Source organism: Drosophila novamexicana, unplaced genomic scaffold, assembly GCF_003285875.2.
Source record: "Drosophila novamexicana strain 15010-1031.04,08,12 unplaced genomic scaffold, DnovRS2.1 tig00001361-arrow-arrow-pilon, whole genome shotgun sequence".
Taxonomy (NCBI): Eukaryota; Metazoa; Arthropoda; class Insecta; order Diptera; family Drosophilidae; genus Drosophila; species Drosophila novamexicana.
The window spans coordinates 693,931-712,673 of NW_020824852.1; the positions used below are offsets into that span (position 1 = coordinate 693,931).

Sequence of the window (18,743 nt, forward strand, 5' to 3'; positions counted from 1 at the left end):
TATAATATTTCCATAGAGTTGGGCTGGGTAAAAAAATTACACAAAAGTCAAATGTAAAAAAAAAGAAAAATGTATAAGCTGATCAGGAATTGCATATCATTGCAATATCATACCCCACCTTTTCGACTACAGGGTATAACAAACAAAACCAAACAATGGACAACAAACAGCACACACGCCGAAAAGAATACAAAGTCAGAAGGCGGACGAGGGGAGACACGTGCGTGACCAAAATAGATACTCAATTAGTGCAGCAATAAAAGTATTGTAAACGCAGAAGATACCAAAAGACCAGGTTTTCGTCCAGGGCATTCATTTGACTCGCACTCCCTGCAGCGGGTGTAGCAACCGCAGAATGCAACAACATCGTGCAGTCGTGTGGCATCTGGCGTGTGGCAGGCATGCAAATAGATAATACCTAGCTACCTACCCAAAACGCCAATCAAAGCAAAACAAAACAAAAAAAAAAAAAAACAACAACATATTTTTGTTTTACAGGGCAGCAACAAAGCCAAATGCAGTTAACAATGGGCTATTTCGGTTGGCTGGCTAGATATACTATTTGAGTAGCGCATATGCCCGCTGTATACCCTACATGGGCACTAGCATGGCTTGTGACAAATTGAACACGTGAAACAGTTAACAATAAGTTTGGCTTCGAGAGCTGCAGAAACTATGGAGCACTAAGATATGAACACTTTATGAAAGTTTAAACTAAAATATGGATAAAAAGCTTTCGGGATAGCATAAAAAAATAACAGTACTTATCGATTTCGGTATCGATTGGTATTAATTCAAATATCGATTTCTATCGATTTCAATATATGTTTCGATAGCGATTGCTATGGATTTCGATATCGAATGTTATTGATTTCAATATAGATTGTTATCAATTTCGATATAGACTATTATCGATTTGGTACCAATTCTTTTCGATAGCGATAGCTAACGATACTAATTATCGATGATAGAAAACAACCTTGATTCTCTCTAGTTCTTCTAGTCTCTGAGATCGACGCCAACGAACAGACAGATCGTCTCGGCTGTTGATGCTGATCAAGAATATATATACTTTGTTTAAACAAAGTCTTCTGCTACCGCATACTTTTGCACCAACACAATCATACCCATTTTCAGTTTGTGCAGGGTATAGCAAACAAACAACATAATAAAATTTTATGATTTAGAATGAAATGCCACACAATACTCAAGAAATTTCATGACACTTTAATAAAATATTCAGTATATTTGAACGAGGTTAAATGTCACAGCACATAAAATGCTTGAATTTCAATAAAGATAAGAATTGTTTATGAAATTGAAAATACATTTTTTATGCTGTTTTTCATTTGATCAACACAGCGAAATTTTAAATATTTATTTGCTTAAGCAAATTTCAATTTTCAACAATTTCTAAACAATTGAAAGTCTGCTAATTTTATAAACGTTTTTTTTTTTTCTCTCAAGTCTTATTTAAGGCTTAATTTCAACAAAATGTGTTTATATGGTCACAATCCATATCAATTACTGCTGCTTATTTTCATCAAGTATTTTGGTTGTAATCAATTTGTTAAGTTTCATTTTCGATGCATTCCGGCATTCGGCAAGAAAGAGAGTTGTATTCAATTAGAAGTTGTGGGCGCTTTGATATAAAATTGTGTGCTCCGTGGGCGGGCAATGAATGTTGTTGAAAATGATTTTCAATTACAAAGCAACCGAAAACTAAACTCAAACTTCAGATCAAATTCGGGTCGGAGACTGCGACTGAGACAATAATTCAATTGTATTTCGCGCCTAATTTGGTCAAGCGGCATGAATCAACCCAAGCTTCCAGCCAGGCAGCCCGCTAGCGTAGGCCACAACAATGCAATCATTATAAAGATATGAATAGGAAAACGAATGCGAACAACTGTCTGAGTCTCAGTGCACGAGTGTGTACGAGCACAAGTGTGAGTAACATATCTATAGGTGGATATTACACGACAATGCCAACTATTGGACGCCCCTTTAATGGGGAATGACGCAGTCGCAGCTCTCTATGTATGCCAGACTATACTCAATAAGTGTACAAATACATGTCACTATTATAGCTTTATACATGTGTATATATATGTATGCCATATGTTGTGACTGTTGGCCTGGCAACGCAAAACAAAACGCAGCCAACCCTCGTGAGTCTACCAACTGGCCAAGCTGCCAAGCTGCCTGCTGCTCGGCTCACATTTTGTCAAGGTGGGCGCAAAAATTAAAACGCAATTGATTTTTTATACCCTAGTAAAAAAATGCCAAAACATGTGAATGCGCTAGGTCGTTGCATTTCATCTAGTTCTAATTGAACATAAATTCAAATTAAAAACAAATTTCTTATTCTTAACTCAAAATTGCCAGAAAAGTTATAAGATACGTTCTATTTGCCCAGACTCCATTATAATTTTCATGCTCACATATTTCAAAGCTATTTAGTCTTTTTTTTTTTTAAATGAAAAAGAAAATTCCTTAAAAATTGTTCAACTAACTTTTGATCCACAACTTTTTGTATATACAAAAAGAACAGATAATAATCATATATTACTATTTTATTTCATAGATTATCATATTGTCAACTGTTAACAATAGGGTTATATTAATATATATTCCAGAGACGCGCAATATTGATTCACAAATTAAAAAAGAAAACTAGCTTTATTTGCCGTAGTATCAAATAGTCGCGCATTGTTTTCAAGTACTAACGTGTTTATACATACTTCTTGAGCTTCCATTCTATTGCATTGCACAGGGAGTGGGGGGAGTGGGGGGGGAGGGGGGCTTAAATGGTATACCATTATGGCATTAGTCCCATAGCCATAATTGGCTTGCATTCTGAGCCAAACGCTGCGGAATTTTGAGGTTAACAAAGCAAAGAAAGCCTTGAAGTGAGCCACGGAAAGGGTTGCACACATTGAATATTCAAAGCTAGAACTTATATTTCTAATATATAATATTCCATTATAATGCAATTTGCATGCTTCCAATTTATATAAAGGAATAAAACATATTTCACGGATTTAAGCATATATTTATAAAAAATAATTTGCCCATTTATAGCCTGACTTTCATTATAGTTATAATTGTTTTAAAAAAATATATGTTTTATACAATATTTTAGTTTGGTTTTCAATTTGTGGCTTGGAAGCGTGAAGGGGGGCGGGCGGTTGGGGTAATACTGCGGGGCATTGCTGCTGCGCGCAAAACCAGTTTTCGATTTCCGGTTATGCACATGAAATTGTTTATCTTTTATAGTTGCCGTTGGCCAATTATCAATAATGCTGCAACTGCACCTTGCTACGATTTCTTGAATTCCAACTCGATATTCATCCAAAAAAAATACAAAAATACTTGACAAATAGCTGAGTAGATACACGAATTATACAAAATTATTTCTGAATGGGAAGTTTTAGATAATAAAATTTCTTTAAAAAACATACGATATTGGGCTATGTTCTCAATCCCCTTCATTGTTAATGCCGCCTCATTGTAACCATATCCAATGCCCTATACCTTATCCTATGCTCTATATCTTAAACCCTATACCGTATACCCGATATACTGTAGTCAATATCCTATATCCTATATCGTATATAAATTATCCTATACCTTATACTCTATACCAAATATCCTATATCCCGTATTCTATATCCCATAATCTATATCCTATATTCTATATCCTTTATCCTATATCCTATATCATATATCATATATCCCATATTCTACATCCTATATTCTTTATTCTATATTATATAACTACTTCAGATATCGTATGTCTTATACCCTATATCCCATATTCTATACCCTATATCATATATCCTACATCCCATCCTATGACCAATCCTATATCTTTTAGTCCTTTATCCCATACCCTTCATCCCATATTTATGCAACTATGCCCCTATTTCAAAGCCTTTTGCTTGACATAGATCAAAAGGTTCTGATCGATTCCAGCGCAAGCTAGAACAAATTGAATTGGGAAAAGCTCTCCGCATTCTGCAAGCGATCAATCTTTACAAACAGTATTGGGTTTTGTTTTCTTCATAATTATAATAATTATTATGTTGGGCAATTTGTTAATCTTCATTTTTAGAATGTGTGTGTTGAACAGGTGTTGAGTTTTTCCAATCGAACGTGGGGCCCAATTAGAGCGCACGTTAAATGCGCTACAATTAGCGTGCGCAAATTTTCAAATATCCAACTGGCGAAAATATAAATATTTCTGCGCCAGAGTCGCCAGCGTGTTCCCATTGAATATTTAGCTCTCACTGTATTTTGTTTTAATGCTTTTTTCCACATTTCTGTTCTCTTGCTGTTGTTGTTGTTGCTGTTGTTGTTGCCATGACGAAATAATTTACAAATTGCGCAAAACAGGTTTTTTTCCTTTTCTTTTTTACGAACTGGCCAAAGAATTCACAACAAAAAAAAAAACAACTGAATGCTCAATGAATCTTTTCCAGCGTCCAGAGCGATTCCCCAGACGGTGCTCGGTGCCAAAAAAAAACAAAGCTAAGACTAAAACAAAAAAATGAAAACAAACAAAACAAATGACTCAAATGGCACGCCCAGCAACCAGTTGGACAGTTGTCCGGCCGCCCAGTTGCCCGGCTGATCGGCTGCCCGGCTGCCCAGTTAAGCGCCGGCGATAAGTCGATAAGGCGTGAAAAACGCCCACAGAGCACACAGAGACAATTCCAACTGAGCTCGCGGAGACGGCAGAAAATTGATTAAACATCATGCGAATTTATTATATAAACAATTTGAGTCCGGCAAATGTGGTTTGCACTCGCGCAGAACTTGATTATATTTACGATGTCATATAACCCCTTTACGAATACGAATTTTTGTTAATACCTTCATTTTTTTATATAAGTTTTATTTCCAAGTTCTGTCTCTGTGCAGCGAACCAGTCTGCTAGTCTATCGAAAAGGAGGTTCTTGTGTGGAAAATGGAAAATGGCATTAATAGGTTTTACTATGCTCAGCTCATCTATGGAAAAGCTCATCAATATCGGGAAAGCATATCATATAGCTGCCATATAGAAGAGATCCGTCGAAGTGTAGGTTCTTCCCAGAGACTTTCGTCAGACTCAGCATTTAGGTGCTGCACAAATGCCGGCAAAGAGTATTAGATCTATTGCTACTTTCGCGTTTTTACTTAAGATCTGTCAATTTGGCGCTCGTTAGCCCGAGTTTTGTAATAAATCGAAATACAAGAGTTTGTAATGAGTCACATTTGCAGCATGCCAAAGTTGATTGCAATCGCAGCACAATTGGCCCACTTGCAATGCAGCTGGGATTGGATCAGTTGCGCATCTTTGTGGAATCTGGCCCAACTACCGAATGTGCAGATATATAGAAGAAAAAAAATAGCAGAAGCGAAAGCGAACCCGAATCCGAATCCGAATCTGAATCTGAATCTGAATATGTTGCTGGCAAAGGGTAGAGAAATTGTTGCCAACGGCTATCCACATGCTATGTGCGAGAATTTGAAATCAGAGCCAAAGTTGTTCGTTTTTTTTTCTTCTTTATTTACTTTTTTTTTGTTTTTTTTTTTTTTGTTGATGTTGCAATTTCTGTGCCGTTGAGGCATTAAATTGCATAATTAGCAAGTTCGCCGCGAAGCGCTCTCGAGCCGTGAATAGATAGATATATATAGAGCTGTGTCTGGTTCTGGGTCTGGTTCAGGGTCTGGGTCTGGGTCTGGGTCTCTCCAGTCTCCGGTCTCTCGCACACACACACACACAGGTGATCGCGAAATGGAAAGCGGCGTCTTATCTTCTTTTTTAGAGCTTCGCATTTTCAGCTGACACAGTTTTTGGCGAGCCACTGGAAAACAATTGAGAGTGCGGCAAATTCACACGTTGCACAAAAAAAAATTGAAGAGATTGTCGCAGATGAAAAGCCAAGCTTTGCATCGGGCATGTGAAAAGCAAACTTAAGAACCGCAGATCATGTTTTTGTTTTTTTTTTTCTGCCTCTGGAATCCTGCTGTTTGTCAATGTTGATTTAACTGAGATGATATTTGATCTGATCTATTTTATAGACAGACAACCACGACCCTAACGAATCGTATTCAGCCTGTTACATAAAATTACTTCATTTAAAATTATTTAAAAAAAAAAAAATAAAACAATTTATTAACCGGAAATATCGAAACACCAAATTTGTATAATAGCTTAATCAGCTCGATAGTCATCATCATCGCCATCATCATCATCATCATCGTCATTATGTTGATCATTGTGATTAGCATAATAATAATTGATTTGATTTCCACTTGCTAGCATGTAGATTTTTCATGTCTTAGAGTGGAATGCATTTTTGATTAATTACAAGACGCTGCCGCTGCCGCTGCCTGCAGCCGCCCGGAACCCTTGCCCCAATCAGAACCCTATACCATTTGTCTTCTTCTTCTTCTTCTTCTTCTTCTTCTTCTTCAACAGCCGCCGCTGCATACCTGTCGTGTCTCTTTGGCAGAAGGTTGGGCCCCTAATTTGGGTGCCTCTGCCAGGTTGAGAAGTTGAGAAGTTACGAGCTGCTCATCTCGGGTTCAAATGAGTTCAAAGTGCGCTCTGCGCCCGCCGTCTTTGCTTTTTAAAGGTATTTATTTACATTGGTTTTATGCTTTTTATTTGTATTCTGGGCTCTGCGTTTATGCCTGGCTTCTCGCGCAGCTTGTCTTTTCGATTTTGTTTGTTGTTGTTATCATTTCCTTAAGAAATGTAGGTAAATACATTTCCATCTTATTTCGTATACCCTCAACTGGGTTCTAACACTTTTTTAGGGTAAGAAATTGAATGAAGATCAACAAAATTTCCACTAATCGAACTTTCACTGTACTAATAATAGTTATTGAAATAATAATAATAATAAAAAAGTCCAAAAGGCTGCAAGCCAGATTTTAAGCCAACCAACTCGAGCTGGGAATTCCAGCTTAGATTTGTGCATCAAACGAAAAATCCAAAAATAACCTACCCGAAACCCCAGTCAAATGTGAAAACAAGTCCGAGGTTCTAGTCGGGAGCTCCCGACTAGGGGATACCCTGAACCCTCTTCTTCCAACATCAAATGCATATACATATTCTATTTTAGAAGCTATATGTCAAGTTTGGTGACTCTAGCTCTTATTATTTACCAAAATTGCCCAAAAAACAGGATATCGATATAGATTTTTATCGATTGCTTGGAAACGGAGCAAGTTATCGATTATCGGAAACAAACTCGATCTGCGCGGGAACTAGGAGCATCTACATCTAAAATTTCTCTTATAGGTTCTGAGATCCTTGCGTTCATACATACGGACGGACGGACGGACGGACAGACAGACGGACATGGCTAGATCGACTCGGCTATTGATGCTGATCAAGAATATATATACTTTATGGGGTCGGAGTAGCTTCCTTTTGCCTGTTACACACATTTGGATTTTGCACAAATACAATATACCCTTATACCCATTTTTAATGGGTTCAGGGTATAAAAAAATCCGGTTCACGAACCAACTACTTTTGAAGGTCTAAAAGGGTATTTATTCTTCGACTTAGCCTTTGCTTCGTCCAAATATTTCAACTCATTTGCTTGCCTGTTGTTTCTTCTTCTTACTTTCGGAGCGTTCTTTATTGGGTCGCCGCTTATCATTATTCAAATATTTTACCTAGGCAAACGAACATTCCGATCTGCTCTACCATCTTTCTAATGGGCGATAACACTTGCATGTGCACAGGCACACACACACACACACACACACACACACACACATGCTGGCCATAATACACTTTCGACTTCTTTTGGGTTCGGTTTTTTTTTTGTTTTGTAATTACAAACAACTGACGCTCAAGTGTAGCATTTCCGCTGTACAATATCAAACGGGGGGGATGAAAACCGTAGGGAGATGTGTGTGTGTGTTGCCGAGGGGGGAGGGAGGGAGGTAGGAAATAAGTTACTCACCTTGCCGGCTGCCTTTTTGTAGCGTCGCGTGGCCTCGCTGATCAAATCCCGGACGAGAAGCTCGCCGCTGCCGCAGGGCACCAAAATGCGAACATCGCCGAAGCAAACGGTAACCTTCATAGTTTCGATAACACGTTCGATAACACGTTCGATAACACTTTGATTAAATATATTAATAATGCACTTGTGTGGGGAATGTATTAATGCAGTTGCAGTCGCTTTTCTTGTTGTTGTTGTATTTGTCATTAATCTAGATACATTTTTTGCTCGTCTGCACGTTGTTGTTGCTGTTGTTGTTGCTGTTGTTGTTGTCTGTTACTGGCATTTGGCTTTGGCATCATCTTCTCCTTTCATCTGCTTCTCAGCAGCTGCACACGATTCTCTCGGTGAGTGTGTGTATGTGTGCGTTGCTATTCATCTAGCTGCACTGTGTGGCATATGTGAGAGCGAGATGGCCTGCACTACACACGCTTAAGGACTTTGGCGTCGCTGCTGCGGCTGCGGCTGCGACTGCGCACTTGACAGCAGCTGTACACACGACGGGGAAAAAAACGTTTTTTTTTTTTGTTCACCTACCACCAGACAGAAAGAACTATCGCGTGTGCGTGCGCGCGTGCGTGTGTGTGTGTGTGTGAGAGAGCGCCGCTTTGTATTGTTTTATTTTGTTATCGTATTTTATCTCTCGAGCTCTCGTTGCAGGATGGCCACTTTTCGCTCTTTTAGTTGTTGTACGCTTTTTGCTTTGCTTATTTATTTAGCATATTTCACTGCATTTTCTGTTAACTGTTGTTGTGGCTTATTGTTGTTGTATGAATCACACGCGCAAAACGAGTTACAATAACAACACAGCACACATCAAAAATAAGGCAAACAACAGGCCAAGATCATCGGAAACGTTGTAACCAAACGCAACAACAATAATAAAAAAAAAAAAAAAAAAAAAAAAGACAACAACAATAAATACCAGCTGCACCCCGCAAACTGCAACGGCAATTGCAATTTTTGTTGTTCCACAAAAATATGTATAAGAAAAAACAATTTGTCTGCTTGATTTGCGTTTTTGTTTTTCATCAGCTTTTAGCTTTTGTTTAAGAGTTAAATTGTCTCTTTTACCAACTGGTGGCACACATATTCCGTTCGATCATTTTTCGTCGCGCCGTTCGCAACGTCGTTTCGTGGTTATCTTCGCTTTTGTAAGTAAGCGTCGTTTTGCTTTTAATGAACTTCTCTATTGTTATGCTTGCACCTACAGTTATGTATGTTTTGCATTTGCACTTGATTAGCTCACGATTCTACACAATTATCATTTAGTGGTTCTTAACGTGTTATTTCAAAAACGAAAACAAAAAAAAAAAAAAAAACAAATTCTTTAGCGTTGAACATCGCGCTGCGCTGCGAACGCTGTCTCCGCGTTAAATGCCAACAACAACTAGCGACGGCTGGCAGCATCGGCTTATCGATGCACCAAACTATCGCAAATGTTATGCCGATATTTTGCAAAATTCGATAGTTTGACACATCGAATGCATAAATGTAACTGTTTAGAATATGACAGATTCTTCAATTTAATATTATTACCATCCGTTACCGAATGGCTTATTAAACGTGGGACGTCTACATACACATTTATTGTTCAATTTTACAATCCACAGCTGAGGTGAAAGTTCTGTTGTTTAAAATATCCTTGTATGACAGGCTTTTCGTATTTTAAAAGTAAACGTTACCAATAACAAAATGACAATTACTGCGCCCAATTGAGCTCTTCAATTGCTACAATCAAGGTATCAAAAATATTGCCGCGCAAACGTGTGACCAGTTTAACAATTCAATTTTGAGTGACCATATTTTCAGAATCCAGACTATGTAAGTTATCGAATATATAATATTCAGTGTGACCGAGGTCGGCAAATACAAAAATTCTGTTTGGCATCGCAAGTAAAAACGAAACTAGTTGCGAATTTAGTCATTGGCCAATATATTAACGATATTCGTTTACTAATTGTTTATATTTTTATATATTCTATTTTTTTTTGACATGGCGGAAGCACGCTCGGGCGCTGCCTACAACTACAAAACACTGCTGTAAGTACTTAACAGCGCAGGCTGCGTGCGGCTAACAACTTGTACATTTCAGATGCACCAACATACCGGAACTTTTCCTTGATAAATTTGTGGCGCGAACGCATTTCGGCCGCTTTGGCAACCTGGTGAACTTTGTGCTGCGGCCCAGACGGATGACCTGCACGGTCAGCTATGCCAGCGAGGCTGAGGCAGCCGCAGCACTGCGCGAGGGCAACGTCTACAACGGTCACGAGTTCGAGATGAGCTACGCCGAGAACGAGAGCGCGCCGGCACAAAAAACAGAGGAATGGGTCGATCCCGATGTGCAGGCCGAGCTGAGTGCTCTAAGCGCCGGCTGGCGCAACGAATATGCTGGCAGCAAGGTGGCGAGCGCACCAAAAGCAGCTAGTTCCTTTGGCGCGCCCAGGCCGATTGCAACGCCAACGAGCGGCAACGTTGAGCGTGAGCGGGAGAGGGAACGAGAACGGGAACGTCAGCGTGCACCCGCGCAGTACAAGGCGGCCAAGCTGGAGCTGGAGGCGCTTATGCGCAAGCCGGCCCACACCAGCGAAGAGAAGTATCGCGTGCTGGACGCGAGGGATAAACTGTTGCGGCTGAATCAGCGACGTGGCACTACGGACGCACAGCGTCTGCAGGGCCACTGCCCGGACATGTGTCCGGAAAAGGAGCGTGTGCTGCGCGAATTTCAACGCCAGGTGGCACTCTACGAACTGAAGCCGGGCTCCGATGAGCAGATCTGCCATGAGCTCGCATTGAAGCAGTATTCGCGCAGCAGCGCCGATCAGGAGACTCCGCTGCCGCACGAGCTGCGCGCAGAGCAGGCGCTGCACATGACCATGAGCTATCTAATGCACGAGATCATGGATATAAGCGAGCAAACGGAGAACCTGGGCGATTGGTTTCATTTCGTTTGGGATCGCACACGCTCCATACGCAAGGAGATCACACAGCAGGAGCTCTGCTCTCTGGGCGCCGTCAAGCTGGTGGAGCAATGCGCACGCTTTCACATACACTGCGCCGCCCGCCTGGTCGCCGAAGATCCCAGCGTCTTTGATACGAAAATCAATGCCGAGAATCTAACGAAATGCCTGCAAACCCTTAAATACATGTACCATGATCTGCGCCTGAAGGGTGTACAGTGTCCGCGCGAGGCTGAATTTCGCGGCTATATTGTCCTGCTCAATCTAGCGGATGCCAACTTTCTCTGGGACATTGCCCAGCTGCCCGTGGAGCTGCAGAACTGCACGGAAATACGGCGTGCCATTCAATTCTATTTGGCGCTGCAGGACACAAACTTTGTGCGCTTCTTTCAGCTGCTGCGCGAACCGGAAACAAGCTATCTGAGCGCCTGCATCCTGGTCACCTACTTTATGCGTCTGCGCATTCTCGCCCTGCATCGCATCGTGCAGGCCTATCGCGCGCCGCGCAAATACGAGTTCTCCTCGTTGCCCGTCCGATTCATAAGCCAGATGCTACTCTTCTCAAGCGATGCGGAGGCCATCGAATTCGTCGAGTGCTGCGGCCTGAATGTCAATCAATCGGGCCGAGTGGAACTGACGCGCATTCACACACCGGAGCACTACAAGCTGAGCAGACAGTTCAAAGTGAGTGCTCCACGAACGGATCAAAACATCAGTCGATCCAGATCCAGAGAGATTTCATTCCTTGCTAGATATGGACCGTAGATGCAATTCCCTTGTAAACATTTGACTTACAAATTTGTGTCCTTCTTTGCTCTCGCTCTAATTGGTATCAAATCGTTCTCTCTCCCTCTCTCTCTCTCTCTCTCTCTCTCTCTCTCTCTCTGTCTCTTTAATGCAGCTGGTGGAATCGAAGCGACATCAGAGCGTTGGCGAATGCATTTGCGGGGAGCCGCTGCCGCCCAAATCGCTGTATAAAAATCATCGGCCGCACGACAGCTTCAATGAGCAGGGCTATCTTAAGAGCAGCGCCTGGACGGCCAGGGATCAGCTGCCCAACAGCGTGCAGCTTGAGGAGGAATCAAGAGCACCAGCATCAGCAGCAGCAACAACAAGAACAGCAGCAGCAGCAGCAGTCAGCGCAGACACACAGAGCACAAGCGCGGGACAAATGGATAATCTGTTCAAGGTGCCGCTCTTCTCGGCGCCCGTTTCGCCGAAGATCAAATCAACGACGCCGCCACCGCTGCCGCCGCCACAATCCCACTCACATCCAACACAGCTGCTGTCAGTGCCAGCGCAGGCGAGCCACAACAAGGATTACAGATCGGATATGTTGCTTCAACAACATGCCGCTGCATTTACAAACAACATATTCGCGGCACAGCCCAGCCAGAGCTCCAGCATTGGCTTCAGCTTTGCAGCAGCAGCAGCAGCGCCGCAGCCGGCGCAGACAGCAGCAGCAGCAGCAGCTGTGGCGGAACAGCAGCGCCAGCAAAAGGCCGCCGATGATGCCAAACTGGCTGCACTGCAGCAGGCTATAGCGACGGCCAAGCAGCGCGAACTGGAGCTGCTCGAGATGCAGAAGGTCAAGCTGGAGCAGGCGGAGCGAGCGAGACGGCAGCGACAGCTGGAACAGAGACTGGCCAAGGAGGAGCAACAGCGTCGAGAGCAGCAGGCGGCAGCAGCCGCTGAAGCCGAGGCGCAACGTCTGCGCCTGGAACGCCAGGCGGTGGCACGCGAGGCGCAATGCAAGCAGCTGCTCAGCGAGCTAATTGACCAGCAGCTGGCGTGCATGTGCCAGGAGGAGTGGCGTCTATATTGTCAGGCGCTGGACTTGTACGAGACTCTGCTGGAGGAGCTGGTTGTGGAGCTGGCCAGGCAGAATCTGCTACGCGCCGACTATGAGATGGGTCTGATGCGTCACTATTGGCGACGCTGGCGCAATTATCGACGTGTACAGCAGCGCAAGGATGCGCTGTTCGCGTGCCTGCCGCTCAGCTTTGGCGGCGAGTCGAGCCAGCGATTGCTGGACATGCGGACGGCGGAGCTGCCGTTGCGCCTGATGCGTCGCTATCGTCAGGGCGAGCCCTGCGACTATCGCCAGCTGCTGGCGGGCATGGAGGATCAGTGCTGGCTCAAGCTGGACCTGTGGGAGCTGCTTGCCCGCGCGTTCCAACAGCAGCACCACCAGCAACATTTCACGCCCGGCGCCCGTCACTATTTCAAGCTGTTGCTATCGCTGCCCGACGGCAATTCGGGACTCGTCATCGAGCATGCATTAGATCGCGGACTGCTGCAGCAGCCGGTGCAAGGCGCTGCTCAACATCCAGGCACCGGCGCAGCCTACATCAATGGACTCGCCCACGGCGTGGCGCTGTGCGTGCACAAGCTAAAGGGCAGCTCGGAGTCGCACTCCAAGCAGCTGCTGGCCAATGCCGATGGCATCGTTTGCTTTGTGGATGCCAAACAGGTGCTGGAGGCGCGTCATCGTTTGCACAGTCTCGTGCGCAACAGCGGCTGCAGCTATGTGGCGCTCATTGTGCAACAGCAGGAGACGCCGCAGACGCTGCTGGCGCAGCAGCTGCAGCTGGAAACGCTGCGGGCTTATCGCATCTACGACTGCCGCACAATGGCGCATGGCAAACAGAAGCTGCAGCTGGTGGCCCTGCTCCAGTGTGCCGCACATTTTCTGGCCAAGCAGCCGCATCGTAGTCGCGGTCCGCTGCAGCAGATGGAGCTGCATGAATGGCTGCATTGCCATTTGGGCGACGAGCTGTTCCAGCGGCTACGCCATGCGGCGCAACGGGATGCGATCATTGGCAGCCGCTGTCGCCAGTCGCCACAATTCTGTGCCCAGCTGTACAATGAGGCGGTGCATCGCCTGCAGCTGGTGGCGGGCGAACAGCTGGAGGATCGTCCGCAGCTGCCGCAGGAGCTGCGCTGCTATGTAGAGCCGCTGCCGCCGCAGACAGCGCTGCCCAATCGCCTGGAATACTTTGTGACTGGCTGGCAGACGCGCCAACAACGTGCACAGATCGTACAGCTGCTCGAGCAGGCCAAGCTGCCGGAGATGCTGCCGCTGCCAGCCGAGCAACGTGAGATTTGCGAATGGTTGCTGAACTATGCCCAGCTAAGCGAGGAAGAATCTGTGGTGGACACGGTGGCGTTGCGTGCCATACAAACGCTGGAGCTGCAGCTGCGCGCAGGCAGCCCCAACTATCTGGACATTGTCGAGATCTTTGCCAAGGAACGCCTACAGCATATGCTGCGCCGCAATGCAGCCACGCTGCCAGCAGCTGTTGTCTACAGGCGCCACACCATGCAGCGTTGCTTCGAGTCGCACTGGTACTTCGACTGGCAGTCTGCGGAGCAGCCTACGGCCGCAGAACTTGTGGATGAGCAGCAGCAGCAGCAGCAGGCGCAGGAGCAGTTGTATCAAGCGGAGGCGACTCAGCTGGAGCCGCTCAGCTTTGAGCAAGTGCTGAAACAGGCTCAGGCCGCGCTGGACAAGTGCCAGCAACAGCGCTTTGAGCGCAAGACATTGAGCGTCCTAAACGAGCCGCTGGACAAGATGGAGCGCACCATGAAACGCTGTGACCGACAGCAGCTTCACCATCACCATCAGCAGCAGCAGCAGCAGCAATATCATCGACCAGAACGACGGGCTGAAAACTTGCCAACGCGTCAGAACATCAAGCGACAACGACTCAGTTCACCCGCCGATGAGTGCACAGCTCTGTTGGATCGCACCGAGCGTCTGCTCGATGTTAGCCAGACGAGCGAGGAGCGACGCCTTCAAGTGCTGCAACGTGCCAATAAGTTTTTATAATTTATATATACTAGTTGTATTTTACAAGTTTCGAGATTCGTAATAAATTTATTTAAATTGTCCTACTATAAACACGAATTGTTGTTCGTTGTGTGAAGTGCGCTAGAAATTCGATTTTGAATTTTGCGCCAAAGTAGTTTGCATTGCGCGTTGCACAGCACTGCCAAGGAGCAGTTGCTTAGCCTCCATTTGTTCATTCATTTGAATACACACAACTTATAAGTTATTCAGTATTTTTAATTAAGCTTGTTTGATAAACGCGCCATGCATTCGACATAATCTGGCAGGGTGACCATCATTCGCATTTGAGCTCGAAATCAAAATTGGCGCCATAAAGTATGCCTTGTTCGTTATGCGACACTGCTTGCAGCGCTTGCTACCGATTGCAAAAAGTGTGTGTGTGTCATCGTTATCGTTATCGGTTTTGGGCAGCTCTTTGACAGTTGCGTTAAAATGGGGAGGCAATCATGTAGGCCTTGATCACTTTTCATTCTCCAGTTTCTCTCTCTCAGTATTCATATCAAAATTATTTTAACAATACAACAGACAAAATTCAATTTAAAAAGTTTCATATTTTCATGCATATATCAAAATTAAAACGCCGTACAAATTGAAGAGCTACCTTTTGTTTGCAATTAGCAACTAACTGGAAGACGAAACTTTCTAGTTTTTGTGCAATTTAAGCGGAATAGCCAAATACTTGCAAATAATTATCAAAACCTTCGACAATTGTCTAGTCCTTCAAAATACAAGTCGTGTTATATCGGAGCCAGTTTTTAGCTTTAAAACCAACCAACAAAATGAATAATCTTCCAGGATTTGGCTCATTGCGAATGCTGCCCATTAATGGAGGTGAGTTCTCCAACGATTGCCGATTCCTTTTTGCACATTTCCAAACATTTCTACCATATATATATATTTTTTTTTGACAGCTTTCAACCGCTGTCAGATTTGGCAACGCGCCTTGTCCAAAACGATAAGTTGCCAAAATTCTAGCGAGGGGCCCGTCTCGGCCATTTTGTCAACGTACAGATCCGTACGTTGCCGTCTGATGCGCAAAATGTCGGTGGCTATGATCCGACGTCGTTCCAGCTTGAACTTTCTGGAGAAGAAGCCCATCGATGCCCAGAGCGTGACGAATGCCGGGCACGCTCGGCTGCCGGTGACAATGCGCCACTATCCAAAGACGCTCACCCAGAAGCGCTCGAGCATTGGCATCGAGCCACCGATGATGATGCCCACGTCGAATGTGTGGGCCAGTTTGCATGCGCAGCGCAGCTTTGCCACCATGAGCGACAGGCTAGATAGGGCCAAGGCGACGAAGCGACCCAAGACATTGTCGGAACGGCCCGTGGTGCCCATACTGGAGCTTATTAAGCCGGAGGAAGCCACCAAGCTGAAGGGCATTGACTCTGGCATTGCAGCGCATAACAGCATTTTAAGGTCGTCCAAATTGACCAAGGATTCGCCGCCGCTGCCCGTGCCCCGGCTGGCGGGGCCGACGCAAAAGCTGCTGCCAAATGCCGGCAAGGTTCTGCCAACGAAGGATAGCGAGCGTCCCACGGTGCCCATACTGCATTTCTTTGAGAATAAGGATCATCTAGATGGCGCCGAAACGTTCCGCAGCATCTCAACCGGGCCCAAGCCAAAGGAACAACGCCGCCTGGCGCCATTCCTGCCACTGAGATGCGAGGCTGACTCGGTAGCCAAGCGTCGCGAGGCACAAAAGGATTTCGCACTGAGACGCTCCAGCAGCGTGCAGTATTTGATGGCCAAGCATCCATTGATGCACAAGCTACGACCGCCAACATTGTCGATCCTCAAGTCCAACGAGCTGTCCCAGAACGTGGAGACCTTCGAGACCCGCCTCCGGGCACTGCGCACGGCACAGCCACTCAAACTGAAGGTGCCATCGCCGGCGGACATTGAAAGGCTGACCATAACACAAAAGTACAGGGGCTTCAAGTTGCCGCGTCAGCCGCAGGTGCAAAACACATTCCCGCGCATGGGCAAGAAATATGGGCCCAAACAGAGTTTCAGATCGGCCACAGTGGTCCTGCCCAGCATCAAGGCGTACAGGATGACGCTGCCAAAGAAGATCATACGAAACAAGAAGCTCCGATACCAGAAGACGGCCCAGAAACAGTCGGCGAAGCCAAAATCATTGAAGCAGCAGCCGACCAAAAATAGAAATATGGACGAGACCAAGACCAAGACCAAGAAAAGCCACATGATGTTGATTCACAACAAGCGCCCCGAACGGGAGAATCTGAACAATCTGCTGGGCGATCTGCTGGACAACAAGAAGCCGCCGACGCCCCAACCGACCGAGAGCATTTCGTTCCATAAGATTGCCCCGCTCTTCAAGCTGGTCACGACCAGCGTGGAGGGTCGCAGCAATTTGCACAACAGACGATTCGAGAAGCAGCTGGAAAGCCCACAGCTATATAGGCATCCAATCATCAGGAATATAAATCAATCGCCGAGCGTCAATCGGCGTGCCATATTTATGGGACAATCGGCTGCGTATCGGGCCAAAGCCATATTGGAGAACAAGCTGAACTTACTCTTAAGGGCCGACCAGGAGGAAGACGACGAGGAAGAGGACGAGGACGCTAACTAAAGTACAGGCAAACCATAAAAAATACAATCTGATGTTATAGCCAAAACAATTTTGTGTCTATAGCGACAAATCTACAAATTGTGCATAACAGAAAAACAAAAATGTTTCAATCATTTTCTCAACAACATTTGCTAAATATTCTGGTTAACCAACAAATTTACACACAATTTAATGTTATACAAATGTTTTACAAAATTCAATGTGCCAACCGTTCACTTAATTGTATATAAGATAATATAATCGTTAAATCGCATCTGCCTGCGCTTTTCTCTTATCGCCGGCGAGGTAGCGCCATGCATTAGCCATAATCACGCAGGGTGACCATCATTCGCGTTTGAACTCGAAATCAAAATTGGCGCCATAAAGTATGCGTTGCGCGTTGCACAGCACTGCTTGCTGCTACGCTTACCGTTGCTTAGCCTTCATTTGTTCGATAGGTTATCCATTATTTCTAAGCTTCTTTGATAAACGCGCCACGCGCTTCTCTTATTGCCGGCGAGGGGCGGGGTGGAGAAGGATATAGCTGGAACTTTCATATATAAGTAGCATAAGCATTAAATGCTGCAATTGGTCAAGATATCTTGAGTAACGACTATATCATAGGTATAATTAGGTTCTTGTGGGGAAAACTTGTTTTGCCTTTCGCGAATTTTCCACACTTGCGCGTGGAATTACATTATTTTTCAATCGCAGTCATAAAATCTGTAGATGTTTCTGAGAAATTCCTGCAAATGCTTACACATATTTTCCTCATATTTCAAATACAATTCAAAATGCTAAAAAATGCACAGATAGAGTGATAACGAGGGGGTGGGGGAGAGAGAGAGACATAGATTGTTTACTGTGACTAATCGCACACACACACATGCACACGCACACCTACACTCATGGTAAACATGTTTATCGAAATTGATTCCTTTGTTTACCTCGCCTGGTCACACCATTTCACCAAAACAAGCATTAATTGGCGCAGCAGCAAATCAAATGAACGCAATAACAAAAACAAAGCGTCGCACGCGATGTTTGCAGCCCCTCCCCCTCCCCCCTCTCACTTCTCCACTCAGCAGCTTGAATCAGAGCAACTATTTCGGGACGCGCTGCGTCGTCAAAGTGCAAGCTCATCCATTCTCAGCGCTCACGTGTTCCGCACTTTTTGGCAGCCGTCCAACGAACGAAACATTTCACAATTCGATGCAAAATTACGATATTAATAAAGAAAAAAAGGGAATAAAAAGGCAAAAGGCAATTTTACAGTACGAAAAAAAAGCAAGGAAATTTTCTTTTTGATGTGTCCAGCGACGCCGCCAGCGGGT

General features: G+C 44.8%; 3 protein-coding genes across 5 annotated transcripts in view; 2 read left to right on the plus strand and 1 right to left on the minus strand.

Annotated features, from left to right (window-relative positions):
- The window catches only part of LOC115767257 (partitioning defective 3 homolog), a 50,140-nt gene extending 41,585 nt beyond the window's left edge, over positions 1-8,555 (minus strand). For all 3 annotated transcript variants that reach the window (XM_030711472.1, XM_030711471.1, XM_030711473.1), the window contains exon 1: positions 7,974-8,555. In XM_030711472.1, the coding sequence (XP_030567332.1) occupies positions 7,974-8,219 (246 nt within the window). In that variant the 5' untranslated portion in view covers positions 8,220-8,555. The remainder of the gene's footprint in view (positions 1-7,973) is intronic.
- A 1,407-nt stretch (positions 8,556-9,962) lies between these two features.
- On the plus strand, positions 9,963-14,878 carry LOC115767312 (protein xmas-2). Its single transcript, XM_030711550.1, has 3 exons — positions 9,963-10,055; positions 10,108-11,659; positions 11,877-14,878. Exons 1-3 carry the CDS (start codon positions 10,009-10,011, stop codon positions 14,805-14,807), a joined length of 4,530 nt encoding a protein of 1,509 aa, XP_030567410.1. The 5' UTR covers positions 9,963-10,008; the 3' UTR covers positions 14,808-14,878.
- Positions 14,879-15,334: 456 nt separating this feature from the next.
- LOC115767311 lies at positions 15,335-17,671 on the plus strand. The gene is made up of 2 exons (XM_030711549.1): positions 15,335-15,659; positions 15,740-17,671. Exons 1-2 carry the CDS (start codon positions 15,608-15,610, stop codon positions 17,428-17,430), a joined length of 1,743 nt encoding a protein of 580 aa, XP_030567409.1. The 5' UTR covers positions 15,335-15,607; the 3' UTR covers positions 17,431-17,671.
- The last annotated feature ends 1,072 nt before the right edge of the window (positions 17,672-18,743 follow it).